This window comes from Eupeodes corollae, chromosome 3 (assembly GCF_945859685.1).
Source record: "Eupeodes corollae chromosome 3, idEupCoro1.1, whole genome shotgun sequence".
In the NCBI taxonomy this organism is placed as follows: Eukaryota; Metazoa; Arthropoda; class Insecta; order Diptera; family Syrphidae; genus Eupeodes; species Eupeodes corollae.
Genome location: NC_079149.1, coordinates 46,411,899 through 46,438,440, shown reverse-complemented (window position 1 = coordinate 46,438,440; position 26,542 = coordinate 46,411,899). Strand labels below are relative to the sequence as shown.

The 26,542-nt window shown below is 32.5% G+C and overlaps 2 protein-coding genes across 2 annotated transcripts in view; both read left to right on the top strand.

The window, feature by feature from the left end:
• Window positions 1-2,310: 2,310 nt before the first annotated feature.
• LOC129950450 (zinc finger protein 729-like) lies at window positions 2,311-17,713 on the top strand. Its single transcript, XM_056062390.1, has 12 exons — window positions 2,311-2,506; window positions 2,618-2,774; window positions 2,839-2,877; window positions 8,807-9,509; window positions 9,574-9,777; window positions 9,833-10,202; window positions 10,267-10,425; window positions 12,880-13,036; window positions 13,099-13,149; window positions 15,871-16,480; window positions 16,543-16,746; window positions 16,804-17,713. Exons 1-12 carry the CDS (start codon window positions 2,408-2,410, stop codon window positions 17,363-17,365), a joined length of 3,315 nt encoding a protein of 1,104 aa, XP_055918365.1. The 5' UTR covers window positions 2,311-2,407; the 3' UTR covers window positions 17,366-17,713.
• Window positions 17,714-20,233: 2,520 nt separating this feature from the next.
• The window catches only part of LOC129950449 (zinc finger protein 236-like), a 31,011-nt gene continuing 24,702 nt past the window's right edge, over window positions 20,234-26,542 (top strand). Inside the window, exons 1-3 of the mRNA XM_056062389.1 lie at window positions 20,234-20,449; window positions 20,551-20,710; window positions 20,789-20,833. Coding sequence (XP_055918364.1) covers window positions 20,351-20,449; window positions 20,551-20,710; window positions 20,789-20,833 — 304 coding nt within the window. The 5' untranslated portion in view covers window positions 20,234-20,350. The remainder of the gene's footprint in view (window positions 20,450-20,550; window positions 20,711-20,788; window positions 20,834-26,542) is intronic.

Genomic DNA, 26,542 nt, shown 5'->3' with positions numbered 1-26,542 from the left:
TTTCTTCTTTTTTTTAAATTTTATTAAAATGTTAGTTTAGGAAAAAAACTATGAAATTTGTAATAATAAAATTGTTTAATATTTATGGATGATTGTAAACATTTGTTTTATTTATTTCGGGTGTTATATCGGTCGGTTTTTATAGTCATAGAACTTGCTTTTAAATAAAACACTTTAAAATCAATGGAATGACTAGCTTAAATATTCACAGCATATAGTGTGGGAAACATTAATTTTGCACGACTTCTTCGAGCATAATTACCCTTGTTTTCTCAATAATAGAGAGTAAGCTTCTAAATGATCAATGGTTGATGTTTAATCAGGTTAGACTTTAGATTTAATATATCTCAAGAAATAAGAGTAAGCTTATAAATTATTAATCGTTGCTTGTCTTTCAGCTTAGTTTTTAGATTTGGTGTATTCCAAAAAAAGTAATTCAATGAGGTGGATATTTCATAGTTAGATTTCTAGAGATGTTTAAGCAAATATGTCAACAAAGGACAGTGCACCGGTTTAGGATGTAAAGATACAGTTAAATTGTGATTTTTTTGAGATGTAATAAAGATTGTGATCATTCCAAAATCGATAATTCTGCTTGTTTTCATAACCACTATACCAAAACAAAACCTCATTGATACGCTTAGCAAACAGAAAAAGTATCAAGGTTAAAATACTTAAATTTTAATATTCCCTTTATTAAAAATGTTTTTTAACACTCTAGGAGGCTAAGTTTCCGAGATAATCGGCTTAAAAGTTCAAAGAAGAAAAAAAAAATCAAACATAATGTTCGATTTTGCCTTGATAAAACCTTTTATTTAGACGTTAATTCGTACAAAATAAATTTATAATGATGGTTTCTGTTTTTGGTTCTAATAGCTTTTAAAAGTTCTTGAAAAGTAAGTTCCGTCAGTTCGTGATATGAGTGATATTGGAATACACATGAAAGGCGAACAAAACCCAATAAAGGAATGAACCTCTGGGCCACTATTTCAAAACCACCCTCGCTCATATCAAATCTCCAATGGGGCCAACTGTTTTCCGTTAACATAACTTAGTATATGAAGGTGAAATTGTGATTCCCATCTTATTTAGTTTTTCTTTGAAAAAAAAAACATATGAATCTTGGCTGTTTTAGTTTTAGTAACTTGCTCAAGTTGGTTAGTCACTATTCAAAGAACGTTCAAAATTAATAGGCACATCATTATAATGTCTTTTGTGTCACCTTTCTTTACCGTTATTGTAACGGGTTATTTTCTTGTGAAAAGAATGCTTGCATTTTTATAATTGAATCTTAATATCGAGCTTTCGGGAATACTTCACAGTATAATATACAATTGAGCTCAATTTCAGTCGTATTGTTAAGTACAGAGCTTCGTTCTTTAGCTGAACTACGCGATATTGCAGTCTTGACAAAACGTCTTTCCCTGCCATTGCAATATGCAGGAATAAGCACTATATTCTTTCAAATTATCTCCTTATGTCCCTTCTGCGTATTTGAGCGTACTTTTGAGAGCGCCCTTATCAAGAAAGGGTTGATCATTAAAAATACATGAGTATTTGTCTTTTCGAAATTGGGCTTTTTGACACGTCAATTGACATGTTTGACATTTTATAGTAAATAAACTTGCTTCTGAACAATGTTTGCAAATCGTGCAAATTTATTACCAAAATAATAGTTCAGGTTACGCGACGCAACGAAACAATCAAATTATTGAAAGAAATTTTTGGTGAGCTCATTATCGATAGGGTGACTTAACACCTCTGAACTGTTTTCATTTTGAAACCACAATGGAAAATCATTATCTTTAAAAATAAACTAAATTCTTGGCAATAACAGGAAATAATATTAATTTTATTTCTTTTTTAAAAGCAAATACAAAAAAAATTCAAAATGATAAGCTGTTGATATCGATTGTGAGTTAAGAGTTATGGTTCTGGAATTGAGTCTCAAGCTTTCGAAAACAGTGACTCATTTCGTTTCGCTGATGTATAATACTAGCACTGACTTTTTGTCAAGATTTCGAGCCGCAGTTTAAACAATCTTGTAATGTTCGGAATTAATGCAGCATTTAAAAAATACATCTTCGAGCCTGTTATACAATCTCGAAATTAGAACCTCAAAATTCCTATAAATTGACTCACCGTTCTTCAACTCGTGTCTCTAATAAGTAATAACTCACTAACGAGTACCAATGCATGTAACGTGAGAGCAATTTTTATATTGTATATTCAAAAAAGCACATCTCAATGTTCTGTTACGTGGTTAATAGTTCTAAACTTGTGTGGTGAATATACAAAAAGTGACATTTCCCATTTCAACTTTTTATTGCTTTTATAAACAATTTTTTCCAATTTGGTCTAATTAAAATATTGTTTTTCCTCAAATATCCTAATATTTATATTCATAATGGTGTGCCGTTTATGTTTAATAGATGCCGATGATAATATTACAATATTTGGTGAAGAAAAAATCCAGAAGTATATCGCCAAGTTTCTACAATTAGAGGTAATGTTTTGTTGTTTGTTCTTCATCGAAGAAGAACCTTTTCGCTATTGACAATTTTCTGGAAAAGCTGTTGAGTTTCTTCTTTTTATTCTTTAATATTTATCTCATTAGCTATCACCAGAAGATCCATTTTCAAAAGTGATTTGTGCCCGATGTTGGCATCAATTGGATAATTTTCAAAACTTTTGTCTGGAAGTAGAGCAAGCCCAAAGAACTCTTAATGCTTCGATTGTAGATTCAAAACAAGATTTACCAGCAACAACAGAAAGTAAGTTAACATAATTCTAATAGGCAGACTATTCTTTTACAAAAAAAAAAATGTTTCTTTCTAGATTTTGATCTGCTTAAAAAAGATATCGACGATTCGGATGGTAAGCTATGTTTGGGGTTGTAGTAATAGACGTTATTTTATGTATGTATACCTTTATTTTTTTAGTTACTCACTTATGTTCTGAGTAATTTAACTTTTCTGATCAGAATATGGAAAAAATATCTGTTGAATATTTTGTAGTTCTTAAACAAAAAATAGAGCGATCGCGCACCCTTAAGTTTATTAATCAATTAATGCTCATTGATGTTTGTAAATGTTAAACAAGGGTTGCTCCATTGTATATTAAATTATTTATTTCAACTACGAATTCATGTCTTAGTTGAATACATAATTTCTAATATATAAAATTCTCCTGTCACAGTGTTAGTTGCCATACTTCTCCGAAACGGCTTAACCAATTTCAATGAAATTTTGCATATACATTCGGTAGGTCTGAGAATAGGTTTTTATTTATTTTTTATATTCCTAAGTGCTATTGTTTTAATGCATCAATATCGTACACGGGGCAACGATCACGATATTATTCAGTGACGGTATGTACATTGATTGCTATTGAGGATCTTTGCATTATCATTGCCAACTTACCACTCAGTAATTTCGGTATGCATTCACCAAATCGAAATGCATCTGATTTAAAAGACACTGAATTGAATCGTGAACTACTGTACAATAATGTAGAAATGACAGCGATTGTTGCTCGCAATGTCCCACTAAATAATGAAGAACAAAAAACTACTTATGACCACATCATGCTCGCAGTTTCGGCAGGACAAGGTGGATTCTTTTTTTTTGGATGCACCAGGTGTTAGTGCGTTGGATTGTCTGCAAGGGATATTGGGCCTGTGCCACCTAACTTTTCTGGTTCTTCATGGACAGTTGCGCCACCTAATTTATTTATTTAGGTGGAACTGGCAAAACATTCCTTCTTTTCTAATTCTTGCTAAAATAGGATCAAATATTGGTATCGCATTGTCTGTTGCATCTTCTGGCATACTTTATTTGATGGAGGCAGAACTGCAATATAAAAAAACAATGATCCATGGCCACAGTGCTGAAACAGTGAAAAATTATCATCTGGGATGAATGGACTATGGCACACATTCGCTTAAGGCGTTTCACAGGACATTGAAAGATATAGAAAACAGCGACAGACTATTTGGCAATACTCCTTCAGGTGATTCCAGACAAAGATGAGATCAACGCGTACTTAAAATCATCGTAAATGCAACGTGATGTTGAAAAAGTACATCTGAAAGTAAATATGCGTGTTCAAATGTTTCAAGATCCATCCGCTGAAACATTCTCAAAACAACTGTTAGATATAGGCTACGGAAAAATTACTACAGATGAAAATGGATGCAAAAATTACACAAGATGCTCTCATTGACCAGATATTTCCGATATACATAGACAATCTATAAATCATGAGTGCCCGGCAGAAAGACAATAATTTTAGCAGCAAAAAATGTGGTTGTCAAAAAATTTAATCTCAAGATACAATATTTGTTACCAGAGACTTGGTGTCATACAAATCTATTGATACAGTTTGTGATGCTACCGAAGCTGTAAATTATCCAATTGAGTTTTTGAACTTATTGGATTTACTAGGCATGCCAATACATAATTTGCAACTAAAGGTTGGATTCCGGTAATTTTGTTTCGTAGTTTCAACCCACTACGGTTGTGCAACGGCACAATTTTTATTCCAAAAGTTAAGAATTAATGAAAAATGTTATTGTTGTAATAATACGACCGATTGTTTTGAGATTGCAGTGTGAGCTAAAACATAGTTTATTGTACTGATAATTAACAAATTGGTACATAGAATGATTGATATAATATTGTATTGAAACCACAAAGCAAGAGAACTTATTAAGTATAAGAAAGCAAGTGCAAAGTATAGGGTGACACATAATTGAATGATAAACATGAATATTCAACAGTTAAAGAAACCATAATTCTAAATCGCAAATTCCGAGGTGAAAATATATTATTACTGCGAATCCCTATTATACAAACAGATATGCGAACTGCAATTCAATTCAAACGCCTTCAGTTTCCAATTAGATTGGCATTTGCAATGACTATCAATAAGTCTCAAGGCCAAACGATATTTGTCTGAGGCTTAAATTTAAGAATTTCACGTTTTTCACACGGACAATTATACGTGGCGGCTCTCATCCAGTTTGTTTGTATTGGCGAAATATGGGATCACAAAAAATATTGTTCACTTTGTTGCATTAAGGGATTGATATTGTTTTTTTTGTAGTATTGTCATAACTAGCGTTATGTGTATAATTTTAAAGAATTAATTTTTATAATCTATAAATAATTGTTTGGTGATTTGTTTTTTAATATTTTGTCATTGCTTTACACTTCTTCCACTTATAAACCACATCCTTACACATTTCCAAAAAGTTACTTATTTGTAGCAAAATATTCTTTAGAAATTAATTTTATGACAAAACAACGTTTGTCGGGTTATATACTTATATTATAAAATAGTAAAACAATTAGAAAAATATTATAATGAATGATAAAATTAACAATAATAATTTAAAAAGATAAAGAAAGAGAAAAAAGCAGATTGATACGAATACTTAGCAAGATAACAATATTTGTTTTTTTCGACAAATTAAATAAGACGGAAGACGCTCATTTGTATCCAATGGAAGATAACGAAAGGCAAATAACAAACATTTATTTTGAACATTTTAAATGTTTCAAAAACATTTATTGAAATGTCATACATAGCATACACAGCTGCAATAATGCAGGATAGGACGGACAATCGCACAGTAAAAGATTATTGAACTATAGGAATCATTTAATTTTTAGAAAACCTCTAGATCAACCCAGCCGGCATCTCGCCTTATTTATGATAGCATCAATGTGGGTGCTAAATGACACTAAATAAAATTCCTAAATCAATAATTGTGTCCATGTGATCAAGTAAGCATTCATCAATAAAATGCAGAGACACAATCTGTTTCTTTCTATAAGTGTACGACATCACTTAACACTTTTTTTTATTGAGCTCCATTCAATATAAAGAGCACCTTTCAAAAACTATCTCAATAGAACAGCTAAGAGTCATATGCGAAGGTGGGGATTTTTGGGTAAAGTATACCTTCACCAATGTCATTAATGTTCAATTAAAAAGAGTGGAGGTCTAATATGACTGCTTTGAGGAACTCCATACAACACATTAATAATTTTAGAAATACAGCTTTTAAAATTAACATGATATATCCAGTTTTTCAAATACGATTTGATGCAAATTATGATCTACTGTTAAAATCCGTATTTCTCTTATTTCAACAAGAGCATAGAGTGGTCGACCCAATCAAATGCTTTGCTTAGATAAGCGTACAAAACGTTTGTTTGTGGATTATTTGTTCATATTATTATTAATTTAATTTATGAATTCTGGAAGATTCAATGGTCGCATTCACAAACTAGTGGCTACGTATTCAAGTGATTCTGATTGGCTAAATCTAACTACAAAATTAGTTGAAATATCCCCTCCGATGTAGTGTAAAAAAATCGGTCGCATTCACAAAGCTAGTGGATACGTAGTCAAGGGATTCTGATTGGCTAAATCCAACTACAAAAGTAGTTGAAATGTCCCCTCCGACGTAGTGTAAAAAATTCGGCTACAAAGTAATTGGAGAATGATTTTGACGTTTCACAATCAGCCTGGTGGCTATGGCTTTATAATAATTAAGTTAATATGTAATTTATTATATGTTAATTAAAATAAAATACAAAATAAAAAAAAAATAAAAACCACACGAATTCAAAATGAAATAAATCGTTCAGCATTTAAATACACCTATAAAAATAATTCAAATTGTGTCTTAAATTTGATTTTATTGAATTTAAAAACACAAAAGATAAGTAATAGTTATCAAATTAAAAATGTTTCTATTTTTATATATTTGCATTTGTCAATAATATGACAGTTCCAGATTGACTAGATTTGAAGTGTAGTTTTGCATTCACAAAGGGTACTTTCAGACATAATAAGGGAATTCATTTGCAGTCAACGACAATCCTTGAACGTACATACATTTTGACCAAGTCAACTGGTCAGTTTTTTACTTCAAACTCAGAACTTTACTTCCCTAACTTCTATCTTCAGTTTACAGTACAAAAACTACCAAACACATTATTGTCTACGAAACACTCCTCAGGCAAGCTACAAGTCCATCCTAATTTGCATTTCGTATTGTAAAGAAATATTACTTTTTCCTTCCTACTTTAACGAGAAACCCTTTTACACAAAATATTAAATGAAATATTAAATGAAATTTCAACTTTCAGTTAATTAAAAAAAAAATGATCGATTGTCATTCTGACATAAGTTGACTTGAGTTGATAGTAAGGGAGATTTTTCTTGGCTGACTTTCCAGCCAAGTTTCAAATGAAGTTTCCTTAATTGGAAGGCAATTCTTTGGCAGCTGGTCAATCAGATCCTAGAAACTTGCCTTACTTTCAAGACCTTGATGTCGCCTGAACCTGCCCAAAGCTAGTTGAATTTTGACGACGAAGTCACTAGCTTTATGAATGCGTCCGTTGTTATAGACTTTTGCAGACAAAAAACATGTTTATCCATTACTCTTATCAAATATAAATTTCCGAAAAAATTTAGGAATTTTTGTATATTGGACTTTATATTACATGGATACTTCTTATAAGTAGCATGGAAAATTGAATAGTAATACCACGTAGAGGAACGATCGAAGCGAAGTATGGGCAACACTCGATGCACTAATTTTCGCAGAGTAGAGAACAAGCGAAAAATTAAATATATCAAAATGGAGAATACATAGTACAAAAGAAGATATACTTGGAAAGACACTATTAAGAGACATTTTTATGTTTATTTATTTATAATTTTGTGTACAAAGGGCAAGACTTGACATTTTTGGTTGATGCCATTTAGTCGATTGCCATTTTTGGGCAATGAAGTTACTGTTTTTTTGTCTCGATTGCCCTTTTGATTTCTTACTCTTCTTAGAGTAATTTTTTACAATTTAATTTCTCCTGCCAGTCGTGGTCTCCTAAAAAATATGCCACCAGCGCCATCTAGTAAACCCGTTAATGAACTAAATTTCATCTTTCATAAGAGTACTATTATAGATTTTATATAAAAAATGTTTTTTAGACGTGTGGTGTTCAAATAGAAATAAAACTCAAACAAACTGTTACAATGGTTGCTCTTTATATGCGTTTTTATTTGGAAGCTCAGAGCAGAGAGCTGTTTATAAATAAATCATTGCCCACTTATCAATCTCTCATCTTCAAGCTCTGATTCTTGTTAAAATGAAAGAAACGCCTCATATAATTTGTTTATTATTTTTTTAAATATTCAAAATGTTTTGGAATTCTGCTTTGAACCTGTTTTCTGAATTAGAATTATAAATGATTTGTTTCCATCTGAAAGAAATGCCCCTTTAGAAATAAAGCAATTAAAAAGATCAGAGAGCGCTGCTGCACAGATTTTTAATGTAATTAGATCGAATTCTTCTGGACTAGGCTGTTTGCCATTTTCTTAAATTAAAGAGTTTTTTTCCACTTCAGAATTACTGATAACTTCTAATATTAATAACGCTTTTCATAAAATACTTTATTTAATTAAAACATAAAGAGCAACCTCGTTATGTTAGGTTTAATATATCTCGGTTTTTCTTTTTTAATGAAAAGATTCATAATAAGATTCTAAACAAAATGTTATAGTGATTTCTTTTTCAATTCAAAGATAAAAGAGAATTTTCAAACATGAGTACCACACCTTAGTGATTTTGTTTCCAAAACTTGTGGCTTATATTGGAAAACCCATATGGCTATCCTTTTATTTTACTTACTTTTTTATTTCTGTTTCGCGTTTAAAAAAAACGTTGACTTCTGGTTATTAATATCCCTTTGTTTATGAACTTTATATTATTTTTGTATTCAAATCTTAGATGATAACCGCGATAATGATGAATTATTTTTTGGACTTGATGAAGAAATTATCAAAGCAGTTGAGGTCAGTTGTGAATTGACGGAAATAAAAACACCAACAGATCCCCCAGAAACAAATGAAAATGTTCCAAATCGAAGACAAACTCGACAGTCAACCATTCGAAAATTGGAAACCACTGACATTCCTGAAATAGAGCCGGTCAAAAGAAAACGTGGCCGACCTAAAAAAGGAGAAGTTAAAGTTAAAACAGAAGAACCAACCGAAGAAGAAGAAAAAGATGTAAAGACTGAGTTGAATTCAACCACTGAAAAGGATGAATCAACTAAACAAGAAGAAGAAGAAGAGGAAGGCAAAGATGACAAAACTGAATTAAATGATCTAAGCACCGAATCGAGTTCAAAGAAAAGACGAGGTCGACCCAAAAAAGGCGAAAAAGTTATTCCAAAAATTAAAGGACCGAAAACGGAATCAAGCGCCAAAATGATGCAAACTGCCAGAGAATTCGATGAGATCATTCAGAAAAATATGAATCTTTCATGCAACATTTGTTCGGTAAGGCTTATTGATTTTGCAGAACTGAAACGACATTTCCGAGCTGTTCATCAACGTCGAGGATATGCTGTTTGCTGCAATAAGCGTCTATTCAAACGAGGTCTGGTTGTGGACCACATAAATGTTCATAATAACCCAGAGTATTTTAAGTAACTAAGCAATGTTAATTTAAAAGAACTTTAATTCAATTGGCTTCTTTTTTTTGGTATTAAGGTGTGAAAAATGTGGTAAGATTCTGGCTGATAGAATGTGTCTGCGCAATCACGATCTGTTGTTCCATCAAAAGGAAGAATTGAAGACATTTAAATGTGCGTTTTGCCCCAAGAAATATGCCAAACAGTATCTGCTGGATCAGCATAGTGTAAAACATGTTTCACAGGATGAATGTACATTCTTTTGTGCTGAATGTGGAAAAGGGTAAAACATTGTTTTTTTTTCTATTTCAACAATCTTAACACGTTTTTTTTTTCAGTTTTCCCTCGAATGCAACTCTTACCAAACATGTTAATCAAATCCATTCGACGATATATGATAAAATGTGTGAAATTTGCGCCAAGCTTATTCGAGGAAATGCCAATTTCGATCGTCACATGGAAGAACATGAGGGTATTGTTCAGCCTCAAGTTCAATGCCAAGAATGCGGTTCATGGTTAAAGGATAAAAACAGCCTTCGAAAGCATATGTACAAACATGATGGTAAAACTTACACCTGTGACGTTTGTGGCAAAGTTTCTCAAACAAAGAGTTCCCTTCAAAGCCACATGAGATACGTACACGAAGCGTCGCGTACATTTCAGTGCACATTTTGTGATAAATCATTTAAAAAGAGTGTTATTTTAAAAGTAAGACAAAAATTAGAATTTGAAAATTTACATGAGTTTATAATTTGTCTTTCTTTTCATAAAGGAACACATGACACAGCATACTGGGGAGGTACTTTACACATGTCCACATTGCCCGAAGACATTTAACTCAAAAGCCAATATGCATTCCCACCGAAAGAAGAAGCATCGAGAGGAATGGGAGGCGAATAGGCGTTATCCAAAAAAAGAAATGAAAAACGAAGTAGCTTAAAAATTAAAGGAAGCTAATCCACAGAGGTTCAAATGTAGTCGTAAATATATTGGATTTAAGATAATTTAAAATGAGTTTTTTAATTAATTTTTATATTTATATTTAAGTTAACAGCCAGATTGCATAGTAGGGATAGTTAGACGAACATAGATGAAGTATTTTTATATTTGAAATTTCAAGTTCAATCAAGTCTTGTTTGGATTCGGAAAGACTAGTAAAGACTTAAGTTTCGAAAGTGTGAAACTTGTGGTTTTTTCAAAGAATTAAAATCGCGGTTTGTTGAACGATTCCGGAACTATTTTACTTTCTATTCGACTTACTTGATTAAAAAAAAAAAAAACATTTTCATTTTCCCCAATGGAACACAAATAAGATGAAAACTGAATTTTGAAAAATTCAAATACAAAATTGATTCATTTTACAAATGGGAAGCCTCATTAGTTTCTGTTTCAGTGTATTAAACCTGCTCCGGAGAGCAAGTGTGTTCATAAAAGAATATACGCATATTCTTATCTTTGGAACACTATAACCACTTTCAAATGAAGTCCAGAGCTTACTAGAGGTTTATACAAATTCTAGGACATGGTGCAGATTCGGACAACACAAAGGTCTTCATTTGCAATCAACTGAGTTCTTTGAAAGTAAATTTAATGGACGGGTCCAGGCGACATAAGGGACTTGAAAGTAAGGCAAGTTTCTTGCATCTGATTGGCCAGCTGCCAAAAAATTGCCTTCCAAATAAGGCAACTTTATTGGAAACTTGACTGGAAAGTTAGTCAAGAAAAATCTCCCTAACTATCAAGTCAAGTCAACTTATGTCAGAATGACAATCGATCATGTTTTTTAATTAACTGAAAGTTGAAATTTATTTTTCTACGATTTATTTATTTTTCGCACAATTTCATTTAATAGTTTGTGTAAAAGGGTTTCTCGTTAAATTGGAAAAAAAATGAGTAATATTTCCTTTCAATACGAAATGCAAATTGTGATGGACTTGTAGTTTGCCTGAGAAGTGTTTTGTAGACAGTAATGTTTTTGGAAGTTTTTGTACTGTAAACTGAAGGCAGAAGTAAGGGAAGTAAAGTTATGAGTTTAAAGTTTATGACACTTGAAAAAATAACTAGTTGACTTGGTCAAAATGTACGTTCAAGGTATGCAGTTGACTGCAAATGAAGTTCCTTATGTTTTCTGAACCTGCCCAATTAGTTAGTTTTTCAAGTGTCATAAACGTCAAAATCATAACCTTCAGTTGATCGTAAAAAAAGCTACAAAAACATTATTATCTACAAAGCGCTTCTCAAGCAAGCTATAAGTCCATCACGATTTGTATATTATATTGAACAAAAATATAACTTAATACCCCTCTATTGTACTGGAACCCGAAATTGTGCAGAAAATAAATGAATCAATGCGTAATACAGTTAAGCTTTTAGTTAATTGAAATATCATGATTAGCCGTCATTCTGATTTAAGTGGAAATGACTTGATAGTTAAGGAGAATTCAACTTACCTATAAAGTTGCTTTAAAAACAATTTGTTGGCACTGGCCAATCAGATGCTGTCACTTTTGTCATCTAAACCTGTTCATTTTCTTGGTTTTCTTTTTTTGTATGTCAACAAATATTATTGCGACCTGAAAACTAATAGTTTTCAAAGAAAATGAATAAACCTAATAAAGAAATCAATTTGATCCTTGCATTCTCAAAAATCTCGAGGAAACCTTATAAAACAAACTTGGAAAACATAAATTGACAATTCCCAACGGAAAGTATTCAATCGAATTCAATTCAGTTGAATCATCTTTCATAGACGAAGAGCTTTATTAAATTTGCTTATTTTTGTATGCCAAAATGCTATTTGGACAGCTGTTATATTTTGGCAAGTAATAAAAGCATTGAAATTATTGTCGGCAGCCTTAAACGGGCAAATTGTTCATTTAAAATTTAGTAAAAATGACATGAATATCGTTTTCAATTTATATAAAATCAATTTTTTTACCAATGAAAAATCATTTTTGTCTTATTCAAGTTATTCTAAAAAAAGTCAGTGTTATTTTTTTTATGCAAAAGCTCATAAAAGCGGAAAATATAGCGGTTTAGTTATTATTAATGTTTGTGGTGAATTTCTCTATAAATGTCATTGCAGTCGATTGATAGTAAACAAAAAATGACATTTCTAAATTCTTATATGTTTTTGTTTATGCTTTATTGCTTTCAAATAAAAATTAAAGAATTTTTAATTTAAATTAAAACTAACACCGATAGTTTGTCAAAATGTTGTGTCGTTTGTGTTTAAATAATACAAGTGAAACGATACAAATATTTAGCAAAGAAAATATCCTAAAATGTATAATAAAGTTTTTGCAATTAGAGGTACACAATTGATCAAACCAATTTGTTGATATTTACAAAAAAGGTTCTTTTGTTTATTATATATTCAATTTAGCTATCGGCAGAAGATCCTATATCTAAAGAAATATGCAAACTTTGTTGGCAGCAATTGGAAGGTTTTGAAAAGTTCAGTATTCGAATAGAAGAAGCCCAAAAAACTCTTAGCCAAAAAGGACAAACAGTGGCTATTTGTGATAAAAACAGTATTGAAAGTAACCAAATTTAATGTATGGATTCTTACAGCAATATAAATAATCTTAAAATTTGTATCTAGGTTTAAGTCACGTTAAAGAGGAAGGCCAAAAATTGGAAGATGAATCAAGTGGTAAGCTAATTTTTGAATCTTAATGACTTAATCTGAGTATGGTCCAGTTCACATTCGGTTTTAAGCTATAAGATTATAACAAGGTTGCCACTGAGAAGTTTGTCTTTCAAAAGACAAAAGGCGACAGAATTTGATACTTGCGGCAACCCAGAATAATTAATAAATTTGAAACGATTTTAAAAAAACAATTTTCTATAAGTAAAAAGATACTAAACCATTAAGGAAGGGCAGAATCCCAACAGTTATAGTTTCTTTTATTAGTAGTAAACAACAAACAACGTCGGTTTGATATTTTTCACATTTATTTTCCATGTTATGTAAAATTACAAGTAAAAAAAGTCTAAGATTTGTTAAAGTTGATCGGTCCTAACTCCTAGAAAAAACCATGCACAGTTACTCACAAAATTTTTGGGTCAAAACTTATATTTTAAAACAATAGTCCATACAAAATATACACTCAGAATTAAGTGCGACTGGTTTGCATTTCATTTCGTTGCTTGCACTATTTTGATTTTTATTGTGCTGAAAAAAGTTCTTCCCGTCCTTAATTTACCGTTACCGTACTTAATGAACATGACTATAAAAAAACAACATCACACAATTATTGGTTCAAATATTCATTTGGGTATTTGAAAGCATCGAGTGAGGATAAGAAATTGAGAGGAAAAAACAACTGTACACTTGTTAACGTCCGCTATATTAGTCGATTGAATTGATTTGTTTGCATTTATTAACACGAATTTTCTGCGGTATTGGGCGAAAAGGCAAAAATACTTCTTTCGACAAGAAAACTTGTTATTTTTCATGATGCCAAAGGGAAGACGCAAAGAGAAATCGCTGATTAGTTGAAAATTCCAAAGAACACTGTTGAAAATATCATCCGGAGGGCAAAAAATGAAAATAGGATAGATTTTTAAGCCCAAACCTGGACGTCCAAGAATCTTAAATGAACATGACCAAAGGTAGATTCTGCAAAATATCAGGGGAAACTTCCATATAAGCGCCCAAAAATGGCTACTGAAGTGGATAATTATTGTGGAAAAACTGTTGATGCAGAAACCATACGCCGCGTTCTTAGAGAAAATTGCTATAACGGTAGAGTGGCTAGAAAACCATTCATAAATGGAAAACATAGAACAGAAGGTTAGAATTGGCTAAAAGCATTAAAAACAAGCCATTATATTTCTGTCATATTTGCTGATGACGCAAGGTAAATACCGAGCTGCACAAAAAAAAATTATTTACCAACCGTAAAACATATGCCGCATGCGGGGGTTTGTAATTTGGTATTTATTGAGAGAATAATGGATCGAATGGTGTAGCAAAATTTACGACAAAGCGCTGAAAAAATGGATATTCCAAGAACTTTTCAGTTCTATCAAGATAATGACCCAAAACATAAATCCCGCGTCGTACCAGAATAATTGCCCTAAAGTCATCCAAACACCACCTCAGAGCCCCCACTTAAACACCATAGAAAATTTATGGGAAATTGATCGTGGAGTCTGGAAGCATACCATATCAAGCAAAAATGATCTCAAGAAAGTGCTTTTGGAAGAATGGGAAAAAATCAGTGCTTCAACCACCCAAAAGTTAGTCGAATCTATGGGAAGGTGTATTAAAGGGGTTATAATAGAAGGGATACCCACCTATGTACTGAACACAAACAAACAAATCAAAACTTTACTATAAATACAACCCAAAAGTATTCACTTCATATTTTGGCCCAATAATTATTGTGATTAAAAAACTACGTATTAGATGAATTTTATTTTTTTGTTAATTTTTAGTACCAAAGAAAATGGTTTTTGTTAAGTTTTTTGTTTTATGAATAAATTGTTAAATTTTGTATTGATTCTTTTTTGTTTTTATTTCTTAAATTGACATTTAACTAAATAAATACATTTGACCCAATAATTTTGTGAGTAACTTTATATGAATTTTTACGGTTTTAAAGATTTCGGTTAGAACCAGACTTAAAAACTTGAGTGATATCCAAATATTTCCAAGCTCAGGAAACTTACCTCTGACATGTGAGCTTAGTCAAGTTACTTCAAGTTATTTTAGACACACAACAGTAATGTAAACCGATCCAATGCTTGAATTACTATTAAGACTAGAATGTTCTTTAAGTACATCAACTCTTGATATAACATGGATCTGATATTAGTTATGTGCGAAGTGGCTGGTGAATTATTTAAATCCAAACTGTGTTAAATTTTATTGGAACAAAGTTGTAAACACACAATAAATAAAAAAAAAGTTGAATCAAAATAGTTTTATGTCTTAAAGCCCATCAACAATTTGTACATTGGCGTTTCGTTCTAATGTGCCCACTTGTCAATACGTAACTTTTAACGTATACCAATTTTTGTTAGACTTAGAGATCGTAAAACTATTTTGAGTTTATAATGCAAAAGATTAATGCACTGTCTGCTTACTTTGATGTATTAAAAATCCTTTCCCTATATAAAAACGTTGAATCAGTTTCTAGAAATGAATTTTTGAAGGCTGACAAAATTTTATTTATGGGTTATTCACCGTACAACACTGAATTGCCAACGCAACAACTTTTTTTGTTCCTAAACATTCAAAATTCAGTCTTGGAGAGTATTTTGAAAAAAAGCAGTCATTTTGATATAAATATAATTGCCTTCTATATTCTTAGATTTAGGAATGGAAATATAATACATGAATTTTCAAATCTTTGAGTTCTTCTAGGGGATGATTCTTTCGATAACGCTGATATTCTACCTTGTTTGGAACATGACGATATTGTCAAATTAGAATTACACAATGAAGATGAAAATAAATTAGAACTATTAAAGAATAATTCATTTGAGGAAAATGAAAATCCTCCACGACGAAGAATTACTCGACAATCAACTTTAAATAAAACCAATTGTGATAATTTCTCGGACAAAAGAAGAAAACGAAAAACAGTTACTAAAGCTAATGAAGATGACAAGGTCAAAAAAACGGAAGATGAAGAAGAGATTATTAATAACACTGGGATCAATTGCAATACAAAGACAAAAACGACTCTCCCGAGAAAAAGTGACGCTGTCGATTCGAAGGAAAAATCTCCCAAGTCCGAAAGATTCCTTAAAGCTATGCAAACTTCTAAGGAATTCGATGAAATCATTCGAAAGCACATGAACTTATCTTGTGATATTTGCTCAATTCAACTTTCCGACTTTGCCGAATTAAAACTCCATTTTCGACTTGTTCACAAGCGCCGAGGATATGCGGTTTGTTGCAATAAAAGGCTCAACAAACGTGGCCTATTCGTCGACCATATCAACGTGCATAATAATCCTGAATATTTTAAGTATAATTTTTACAAACCGAAATTTGCCTATCGGTTTTAATTTGATTTCTAATTCATTGAAGGTGCACAGAGTGCGGAAAAATTCTATCAGATAGAATTTGTCTGCATAAACACATTATATCATTCCATCAGACTGAAGAACTCAAAACATTTCAATGTGATTATTGCCCTAAGAAATTTGCCAAGCAATATCTACTGGATCAGCATAGTGTTAAACATGTTCCGGAAAATGAATTCACTTTCATTTGCAGTGAATGTAAAAAGGGGTAAAGGAAGATCGTTTTGTGTAACGAAGAAATATTATTAATTTTTACTTTTTTCAGGTTCCCAACAAATGCAACTCTAAAAGCACATTTGAAACAAGTCCACACAACAATGTACGACAGGATGTGTGAAATTTGTGCCAAACTTATCCGAGGGAAAGCAGCTTTTAAAAGACATGTTGAAGAACATGAGGGCATTGTTCATCCCCAAGTTCAATGCACACAATGTGGTGCCTGGTTAAAGGATAAGAGAAATCTAAGAAAACACGTTGTGACTCAACACTTAAACGATGATAAAAACTATTCTTGTGATGTATGTGGCAAAAAAGCGCCCTCAAAAGGCGCACTTCAAAGCCACATGAGATATGTTCATCAGTTATCGCGTATTTTTAAATGTACATTTTGTGAAAAGTCATTCAAAAAAACAGATCATCTGAAAGAACATATGGCAACTCACACTGGAGAAGTACTCTATACATGCCCTTACTGTCCAACAACGTTTAATTCCAGGTGTAATATGTATGCCCATCGAAAGAAGAAGCATCGAGAAGAATGGGAAGCTAACAGGGCTCTTTCCAAAAAACAACAGAATACGACACAAACTAAAAAAGAACAGGATTAAATACATCTCAAAGTATTAAAACTCAACTATAAGTGGCATAAGCTTGTATAACCATGCCTATGTAAATGAAGAACCAAACGTTTTCATTTGGTCACAACAATTCTTTAAGTTTGTTTGAAATTTGGCAACCTTGGAACTTATTTTCGTAGCGTTGAAAGTGGCGGAAAACCGTGAAAACAAAAGGTAGTTTTCTTTCGATTTTTGAGTATTTCTTATTGTTGGGTTTTCTATTACTTGAACTTTTATAATTTGTATCCCTGGACTAAAATAACTTACCACTGTTAGTACATAACTTTAAATAAAATGTAGTGCAATTCAAATAATTTAGTTTTCTAATTAATCTTGAATGAAGGATGTCGATGAATGTTGAAGAGCTTTTTACTTGGTTTGACTTTAGCGATCTCCTAAAATTAAATGTTTGTATACCAAATACGAATGAAATAAAAAGATAAAACTAAACAATTTCAACAAATCTGAGGCTATCAATGTATTTGAAATGTTAAGAATCATCTCACTAATAAGGTTTCCCATCTGTAAAATAAATCAATTTATTTTTGATCTAGATCTAGACACAAATTTCCCCTGTTTTTAGATTCTTTGGGGCAAATTTGATTTAAGATCAAATCTGCAAAACTCGAAAAAGAATCAAATGTTTTTTTTTTTGATGAAGATTCTCAAATGAACCGTTCGGATTCGGCTTAAATTTGCAGCCGCCCTCTATCCCTGATAATAGTACTCGCACTCAGGAAAGGTTGCGAGTTGTAAGTCACTAGACCCTAGTTTGTGTATGCGAAATTGCACTAAACCGGAAATGTCATATGAATGCCAAATACAAATATGTTTTGAGAACTTTAAAAAGTGTTTTTCTTTTTAAATTCAATTAAACCAAATAGAAGATAAAATATGATTGATTTACATTTGACTAAATACCGAAAAATTCATTTCATTTTGAATTCTTGTGTCCTTAACGACCAGCTGATTGCGAAACGTCAAAACCAGGTGCCCGGTGTTTGGACAGCTGTCACTTCTGAAGATTACACCATTATTAATTATATAAATTCATTCTTTTACAACTCATAAAACCATTAGAATTCCCCACCTCTATTATGAACTGTTTTAATACAATAGGTGATTTCATTTAGCCATTAAAATCTTGCAATTCAACATTTACACTTCTTTAATCAGAAAAGATGGAATCCATATATAGGGTTCGCCATCTAACGTTTCTTTTCAGCTAGTGCTTATTTCGTGAATAGTAATACTTAGCTCATGTCTGATTTGACAGATAATTAGTTATATTATTCCACTGAACGGTAGTACCCGTACGTTGGACTGGCATGCAAGGGGTCTTGGGTTCAATCCCTGCCTGTTCCACCTTAATTTAAAAAAAAATAGTTTTCGCTTGTACTACCTCTTGCGAGGAATTGACAAATTCTTCAAGAGTAATTCTTGTCATGAAAAAAGTGCTTTCTCAAACTAGCCGTTCGGATTCGGCCTTAAATTGTAGGTCCCTATCATTCCTGACAACAGTACTCGCACACAGGAATGGTTGGGAGTTGTAAGTCACTAGGCCCTGGTTCACAACGGACTGTTGCGCCACCCCATTTGATTTTGAATCCACTGAACGAATATGGTTGTGCATACGCTTAAACAACGCTTAGAGAAGATGCAGATTTTGCCAAATGAAGATTTTTTCAGATGAAGCTCATTTTTATCTTGGCGGGTATGTAAACAAGCAAAATTGTCACATTTGGGCACAGAAAACCCGGACGCATACATTGAAAAGTCGATATACCCAAAAAAAAGTCACTGTTTGGTGCGGATTTTGGTGCAGAGGCATAATTTGGCCATTTTTCGAAAATGAACAAGAAGTGGCCGTAACAGTCAATGGCGGTCATTATTGGGCCATGATGAACGAATTTTTGTTCTAAAAAAAAAGAGGAGCATATTGGTAACATTTGGTTTCAACATCACAGTTCTACGTGCCACACAGCCGAAGGTATACTCGATGTTTTCATAGGATTTTCAAAAAATAAAGTTATGTGGCCTTGTATTTATAAACTGTATTTTCTTAACTCAACCACACCTGTTGGCAACATACCATACATGAGTATCATAAAACAGATAATTCGAAATGCCATGCTATTTCATCTTTGATAAAATGCGTAAAATGAAATAAAGACGTCGGATCAATAAAATACAACCTAGTTGAAACAACTGAATTGTTTAAGACTCAAATATGGAACTAATTGGTTATCAAACTAAAAGACTTGATTTGGTATCTGTCGAATTTTTCTTGACAGAAGGAACTAAAATCATTTGAACAAGGAACATCAGTGAGTTAGTAAAAATAAATATATTAAAAATTGGTTTAATCACTTGTTGTCGCATGATCTTGGTGGCCTAGTGACGCCGCAAAAACGTCAAATTTCGTGACCAGGACATTTTTCACAGAATAAAGCCATAACGTTGTAGTATTGTTAAGAGATCCATTAATGCAAATGGTAAACATTCAAGCAATGTTATGACTCTTCAAATGACAGCTGATTTTGACAGATGTAAAATGCCAGCGCTATCAACTTAAAAACACGAAATGGATTATTGAGATTGTGCTATTATTTTTTATAAATATATGCATAATTTTCACAATCGCGCTGTGCAATTCTAAAGACAATATAATTTGAACAATCATTTGGATTTATTTCCTTGAACAAAAATGTTTGCTTTTAAAACGAACTGAGATGATCTAAAACTTATAACACATCTAAAATTCACCCATCTAGAGGAATAGCTAAGATGTGTGTGGTGAATTTTGTTTAGTTGTTTTATTTTTGTGCACAGGTGGAATAGGGACAAGTTTCCAATTCCATATTTGATTTTTTCAGCCGAAGAATTTCTATCATCTTCAACAAATGAAGATAAATTGTTATTTTTTAATAAATGTTGATGTTTTTATTGGGTTTTGATTAATTTAAAATATTCACTATGGTTTGTCGATTGTGTTTAAATAAAGACAATGAAAATATATTTTTATTTAGTGAAGAAAAAATACTAAAATGTATAACAAGGTTTTTGCAATTGGAGGTATACCCACCTATCGAAGAATCACAAACTAAACAATAATAAATTATTCTACAAAGTGAAATTATGATTTGTTTTGATTTGTTATATTTTATTTATCATAGCTAACAGCGGATGATCCAGTTTCTAAAGTTATATGTGCTGATTGTTGGCAACATTTGGATGATTTTCAAAAGTTTTGTCTGCAAATCGAAGAAGCCCAAAAATCATTGAAATCATCGGCAGACAATGTAGTGGAAGAAGCTAGAAAGGAATTCGTTAAAGGTAGATGGGAAATGATTGATAATTGAAATATCTGTTTGTGGATTTGAAATAACATTGTATCTTTTGAATTTCACTTAGATTTAAGTCCCGTGAAAGAAGAAGAGCAAGCGGAGGAATCTATTGGTAAGTTTTATGGATATTTAAGTCTATTCTGACATCTATGTCTACGTTCTACATTGCTTAAGGGAAACCCTGATGATTGTGTCATCAATAGATAGTATGAAGGGGGCTTTCCAAATATCAAGGCCTTGAGTCAGAGATTTGTGTGAGATAATTAGAAAACACCGAAAGTGGAAAAGGGTTAAAGGATTTCGAATCCTGGCTGTAAATAAAATCAAGAACAAATAGATTCTTTATAAGGTAGTGGCTTGAACCTTCAGCAAACTATTTACTCGGTAACATGCAGTGGTTGTAGGAGATAGACAGACCGAAACAAAGGCTTAATTTCAAACGCACAAAAACAAATCAAATTAGAACTCTTGACAGTTTATGTCAAACTATGGTGAAAGTAGACCATGGGAAGAAAGTATCTTGACAAACATTTGGGTGGACGGCCAGGCATTCGTCAATAACATCAGGTTAAAAGTTATCTTAAGGATTTAGTTAAAGATTATATTAGTGTGTAGGATATTTTTGAACATTTGTTTTTGTTGATGGTGTCTTGTAACTATGGTAGTTCAGTTAATGTTTGTATATTATTTCGTTCTGATACTTAGATGTCATTTCGATTTATGTTTCATAATTTACCTTAGGTACTATAACAGGTCTAGTAGGAAAGGAGAGAATAATTGCTTACAACATCAACACCTGGCTTTGAGCCTTAATTTGACGGCAAGTTTTTACACTTGCTGCCCTTCGGATTGTATATTCGCTTAGTTTTTGAAGTTAAGCAAAGATTTACTCTCTCTTATTTGGCGAAATGATTCGAGAGGGTTCCTCTTTCTAAGCTTCATAGACATAACAAATTCCCTTCCTTGTTAACCTTTGGCTTAGTCTATCCATATTATATAAACCACAGCCGACACGATACTCTCACAAGGATGCCATCCCAATATATGTATGTTCCTGGAATTAACCAGGGGGCTTCAACATATCCCGTGGTACCACATCTTCAGTGGTATGTTAATTTAGTCTTATGTTAATTTATTCTTTGATGAAGTGACATCTAGGGAAGATAACCCTAGAAGTGTTCGCCCGACATCATGTGGAATGCAATCCGCCGAGATAAAAATGATTTTTAATTCCACTTTTTTAAACTTATATTAAATCTTGATGACAATAGCCATTCGATTTGTATATTTACTGATACTTATTGGGTTTGTATAATTTTTAGCGTTAAGTCAACCCTTGGCCCAAGGGGAATGAAGACAGTGCTGTATTTACCATCAATCGTAAAACTTAATTTTAGAAAGAAAGTGAACCGTAGCTTCTTGCGTTCGCTCACAAGTTGAGAATTTTCTCAGTGCAATTCTAAACTGTGCCTTTTTCAATAATTATGAATTGATCAGTATCGCTCATTATCGAGCTGCACTGATTTCTCGCAACTTGCTCCCCAGGAGCCCCAACGTGGAGGTGCAAGTAAGCACTTCTTCCTTTTAGATTGTAGACAAGCATATAGTATGCCTACATCTACACGGAAGAGAGTTTAACTCCCAAGTCTAGTAGGAAGGTACACCAAGAAGCGGCAAGAAGCTGTTCCTTTTTATTTCTGATTCTTAACAAAGGCCGTAGTAAATAACTTGACTTGCGTCATTTTTGTCACATCTTTGAACATTTTTACTACCATTTGTGTGCAATACAAATGGTCTGCCTCTTTGAAATAAGTTTTAAGTCCACCAAGGTTTTTCTATAAGCGAAAAAAATTATTTTTTGCAATTGGGTTTATCACATTTTTAAGCCGAATTTTAACATTTTTTTCACGAGATCTGCAAGACACACTACGATACCTTTGTTTCACACCTTGAGACCTATATATCTATGTTAAAAAAGGTTTAAATAAGTTCCCGTTTTTAACGCTGGCTCTCAGCCCTTATTTAGTGATATACATACTTTTGTATTTCGAATACGATGAAGGATTGATTGATAATGATGAACGATTAAATTCTAGAAGATGGCTGCGATAACGACGATGTGTTGGCGTGTATAGGTGATGATATTTTAAAAATCGAACATAACTCCGATGAAGAGACCAATGCCTCAAAAGCTGCTACATCCGAATCTCGTGAAACGGAATTCATGCCAAGACGAAGTGTAAGAGAAAAAAGAAAGTTGCCAACAAAGGAAACCAATGATAGCCCTGAAACATCTGAATACGACGAAAATGAAGACATGGAAGAGGACGACGAGGAAGAAGAAGAAGAGGAAGACGAAGATGAAGAAGAAAAACAGCTTAAAAAGAAAAGATCCGCCCCAAATGCAAAAAGGAAATGTGAAAGCTCGAAAAAGAATGAACAAAATACCTCGGGCGAGCCCAAACCACCAAGGACAAAAAAGCTCTCAAGAGCCATGCTGCTCGCAAGGGAACAGGATGAAATCATTAAGAAGTACATGAAACTTACTTGCGACATTTGCTCAATTGACCTAACAGATTTTAATGATCTGCAAAATCATTTTCGCTTCATTCACAATCGCACAGGATATGCTGTTTGTTGCAAGAAAAAGCTTAAAAATCGTGGCCTAACTGTCGATCATATCAACGCCCATAATGACCCCAATTATTTCAAGTAATTAATTCAACTCTAGGCAGCAAAAGAACCTTTTACATTTATTTTTTTTGTTTTTGTTTCCTTTACTTAAGATGCCAAGACTGTGGTAAAGTCATGTCTGATAGATTTTGTATGCAAAGGCACATGCTTACGTTCCACCCAACCGAAGAATTGAAAACCTTTCCATGTCTCTACTGCCCTCAAAAATTTGCATCTCAATATCTGCTCGATCTGCATACGATAAAACACGTTCCAGAGGATAAATGCACCTTCATTTGCAAGGACTGCGGAAAGGGGTAAGACATGAATGTTTGTCAAAAGAAGCTTTTTGGAACAAAATCATTGATGTTTCCTTTCAGATTCCCTACAAACTCAACTCTGAATAGCCACATTAAACGGAAACATTCAACAGCATACGATAGAATGTGCGAAATTTGTGCAAAACTATTTCGACATAAATCGGCTTTTGAGCGTCACATGGAAGAGCACATGGGTATTGTTCATCCTCAAGTCCAATGTACAGAATGTGGTTCATGGTTGAAGGACTTACAGAGTCTCAAAAAGCATATGAACAATAAACACGATGAGAAAACACATATCTGTAATATTTGCGGCAAAAATTCAACCTCCAAGAGTGCTCTTCAAAGTCACATTAAGTACATGCATGAAATAACTCCTGTCTTCAAGTGTTCATTCTGTGAGAAATCTTTTAAGAAAGCTATCAAACTGAAGGTATGGAATACATAAATGAATATGTTTTAAAAATTGAGAGGAAATGGAAATTCTGAATATTTTTTGTTTAAGGAACACGTGGCAACTCACACTGGCGAAGTTCTCTACACATGTCCGCATTGTCCAACGAAGTTTAATGCCAAGTCCAATATGCATTCCCATCGCAAGAAAATGCACCGAGAAGAATGGGAGGCAAACAGGCGGTGTGCTAAAAAAGAACCAAAACGAGAAGCTATGTGAATATTTTTTTTTGTTTTTAGGATAGTAATGGGTGGTATGTTTAAAAAAAGAAAGGAGCTATTTCAGTTTCGGGTCTATATTTTTTTTTAGAAAACAGATAGTTATGATGATGAGATAGGAAAAAGATAGATCAGTTAGTTAATTTATATTTCTATCATATAAATCAATTTCAACACAATTCAAATGCAGCAAAAGAGAGTAAATTTTAGCACTTGGGAGGTTTATTTATTTTTACAAAAAATACAATATTTCAATTTCGAAACGTTAAAAAACAATACGATCTAAGTATTTTGTATGAAAATCGTTATTGTTTTTATTGATATTATTATGGATTTTAACCTGCCATAGACTTAACAATTTATATCATTAAGGGTGAGGCAACTATCCAAAAGAACATTTAAAGGCATTTTTATAAGCAAGCTTTTACTAAGTTTAGTTTAATAAAAAAATACTTTTTTCAGTTGGAAACGAGCACTTTTTAAGTTTCTTGTTAAGGATTGTATTCTTGACATTTCTTGGCCCATTTTAATATCAAAATAAATTTTCTAACCCAAAACTATGACCAATCCGCCACCATACTTCAGTCGTACTTTTAGGCTTTGTTTAGCCTTATGTAACGATTTTGTTCTCTGTTTAGGTCATTGCTGGCACACAAAATATCCCTCGCTAGCTCAGGAGTGGATTCTTTGACCTCCTCGTTATCAAAAAAATATGCCAGGCTCTACATCTAGATGGTAATGATGCGCGAGATAATTTAAGGGTTTTTTGGGATTTCCCCGCCCGTTAATGTCCTGAAAAGAGAATTTTTTTAACGGCCTAAAGGCACAAAAAAAATTGCTTTTAATTATCTATTTTATCTTGAATTTTATTTAATTGAAGCTTACCTTAATAACAAATTTGTAGACGTTTATAGTATATATATGATATATACATATAAAATTTAATCTTGAACGATATTTCTTTTGAGGTTCATATATATATGTATATCCTATCTCGATGGGACAAAATTAGCTCTGATGGATTTATCTTGACAAAAAAAAAACTATGTAAAAAAAACTGATTTATACATCTTCGTCTTATTCAAAACCTACTTACGTATTGAGATTCTCGAACTAGGTTCCTTGAGCGGTCTGTTGGTAGTACCTTCTTCAATTCCTTCTGGGCTTCCTTATTCAAGGATGGATAATTTTGAAAAGAACCCTAGCTCTACCTATCTCACTAACACTACCTAACCAGGATTTACCAGCCTTTGTCTCGTTTCACACCCACTAGATTACGCATTATTACATTAATGTTATAACGCAATTAATCTTTTTATGTGGGTGTGAACATTGGTGGGTGTGATTTACGCACTTGTTGCAAACGTCTTTGGATGCGAACCGGATTCATAAATGTCACGACACCGATCGCATCCTAATTGTTTCACGCAACAGAGGTGAGTTTCTCCACCTTCGCAACATTCCCTCTAACCATTCACAAATTATGGCAAATTGCTGACAATCACTCAATTTGTGATTCGGATGTCAGCCATAACTCTTTCTGACCAGAAGGAGAATCGGTTATCATTCAGCTTACAACTGTAGAGGGGTAGCGAGGTAGCATTGCTTTACTATTTCGTAATATAAACAGTAGCAGTTGAGTCGTCGTCGTCGGTCTTGTCCTAGTTGGTGGTGTTTTTTTCTTTGGTTTGTTTACTTTTATTTTGAATTTCTTTTCTTTATATTATGTAATTCCCCTTTTTTTAATTTTAATTGTTAAAACACAGCCCATTCGGTTACATTTATTTTAACCAAATTCAGTGAAATTTTGTCTTCTAGTAGTAAAAATCTTTGTCGATTTTACTGATGAACGCGACTTCTTCAAGGCTATCGTATGTATGTAGTTCAGCTACTTAAGGAATTTACGATATACTGTATAAATTGTAAATCACCTACAAATGTTTTTAAACATAATCAAATAATATAAATTAATTTATTATTAGGTCTCTCTTTTTTAACTTTTTAACTGAACTAACTTTAACAATTGAGATGAATTTTTGAATTTTCTGTAGACTATACGAATTGTATTTGTATTGAATATCAATTAAAAATTTGTTGAAAACCTTAACTCTTTTTAATAATAAAAATATGAAATACTGGGAAATTAAACTATCAAC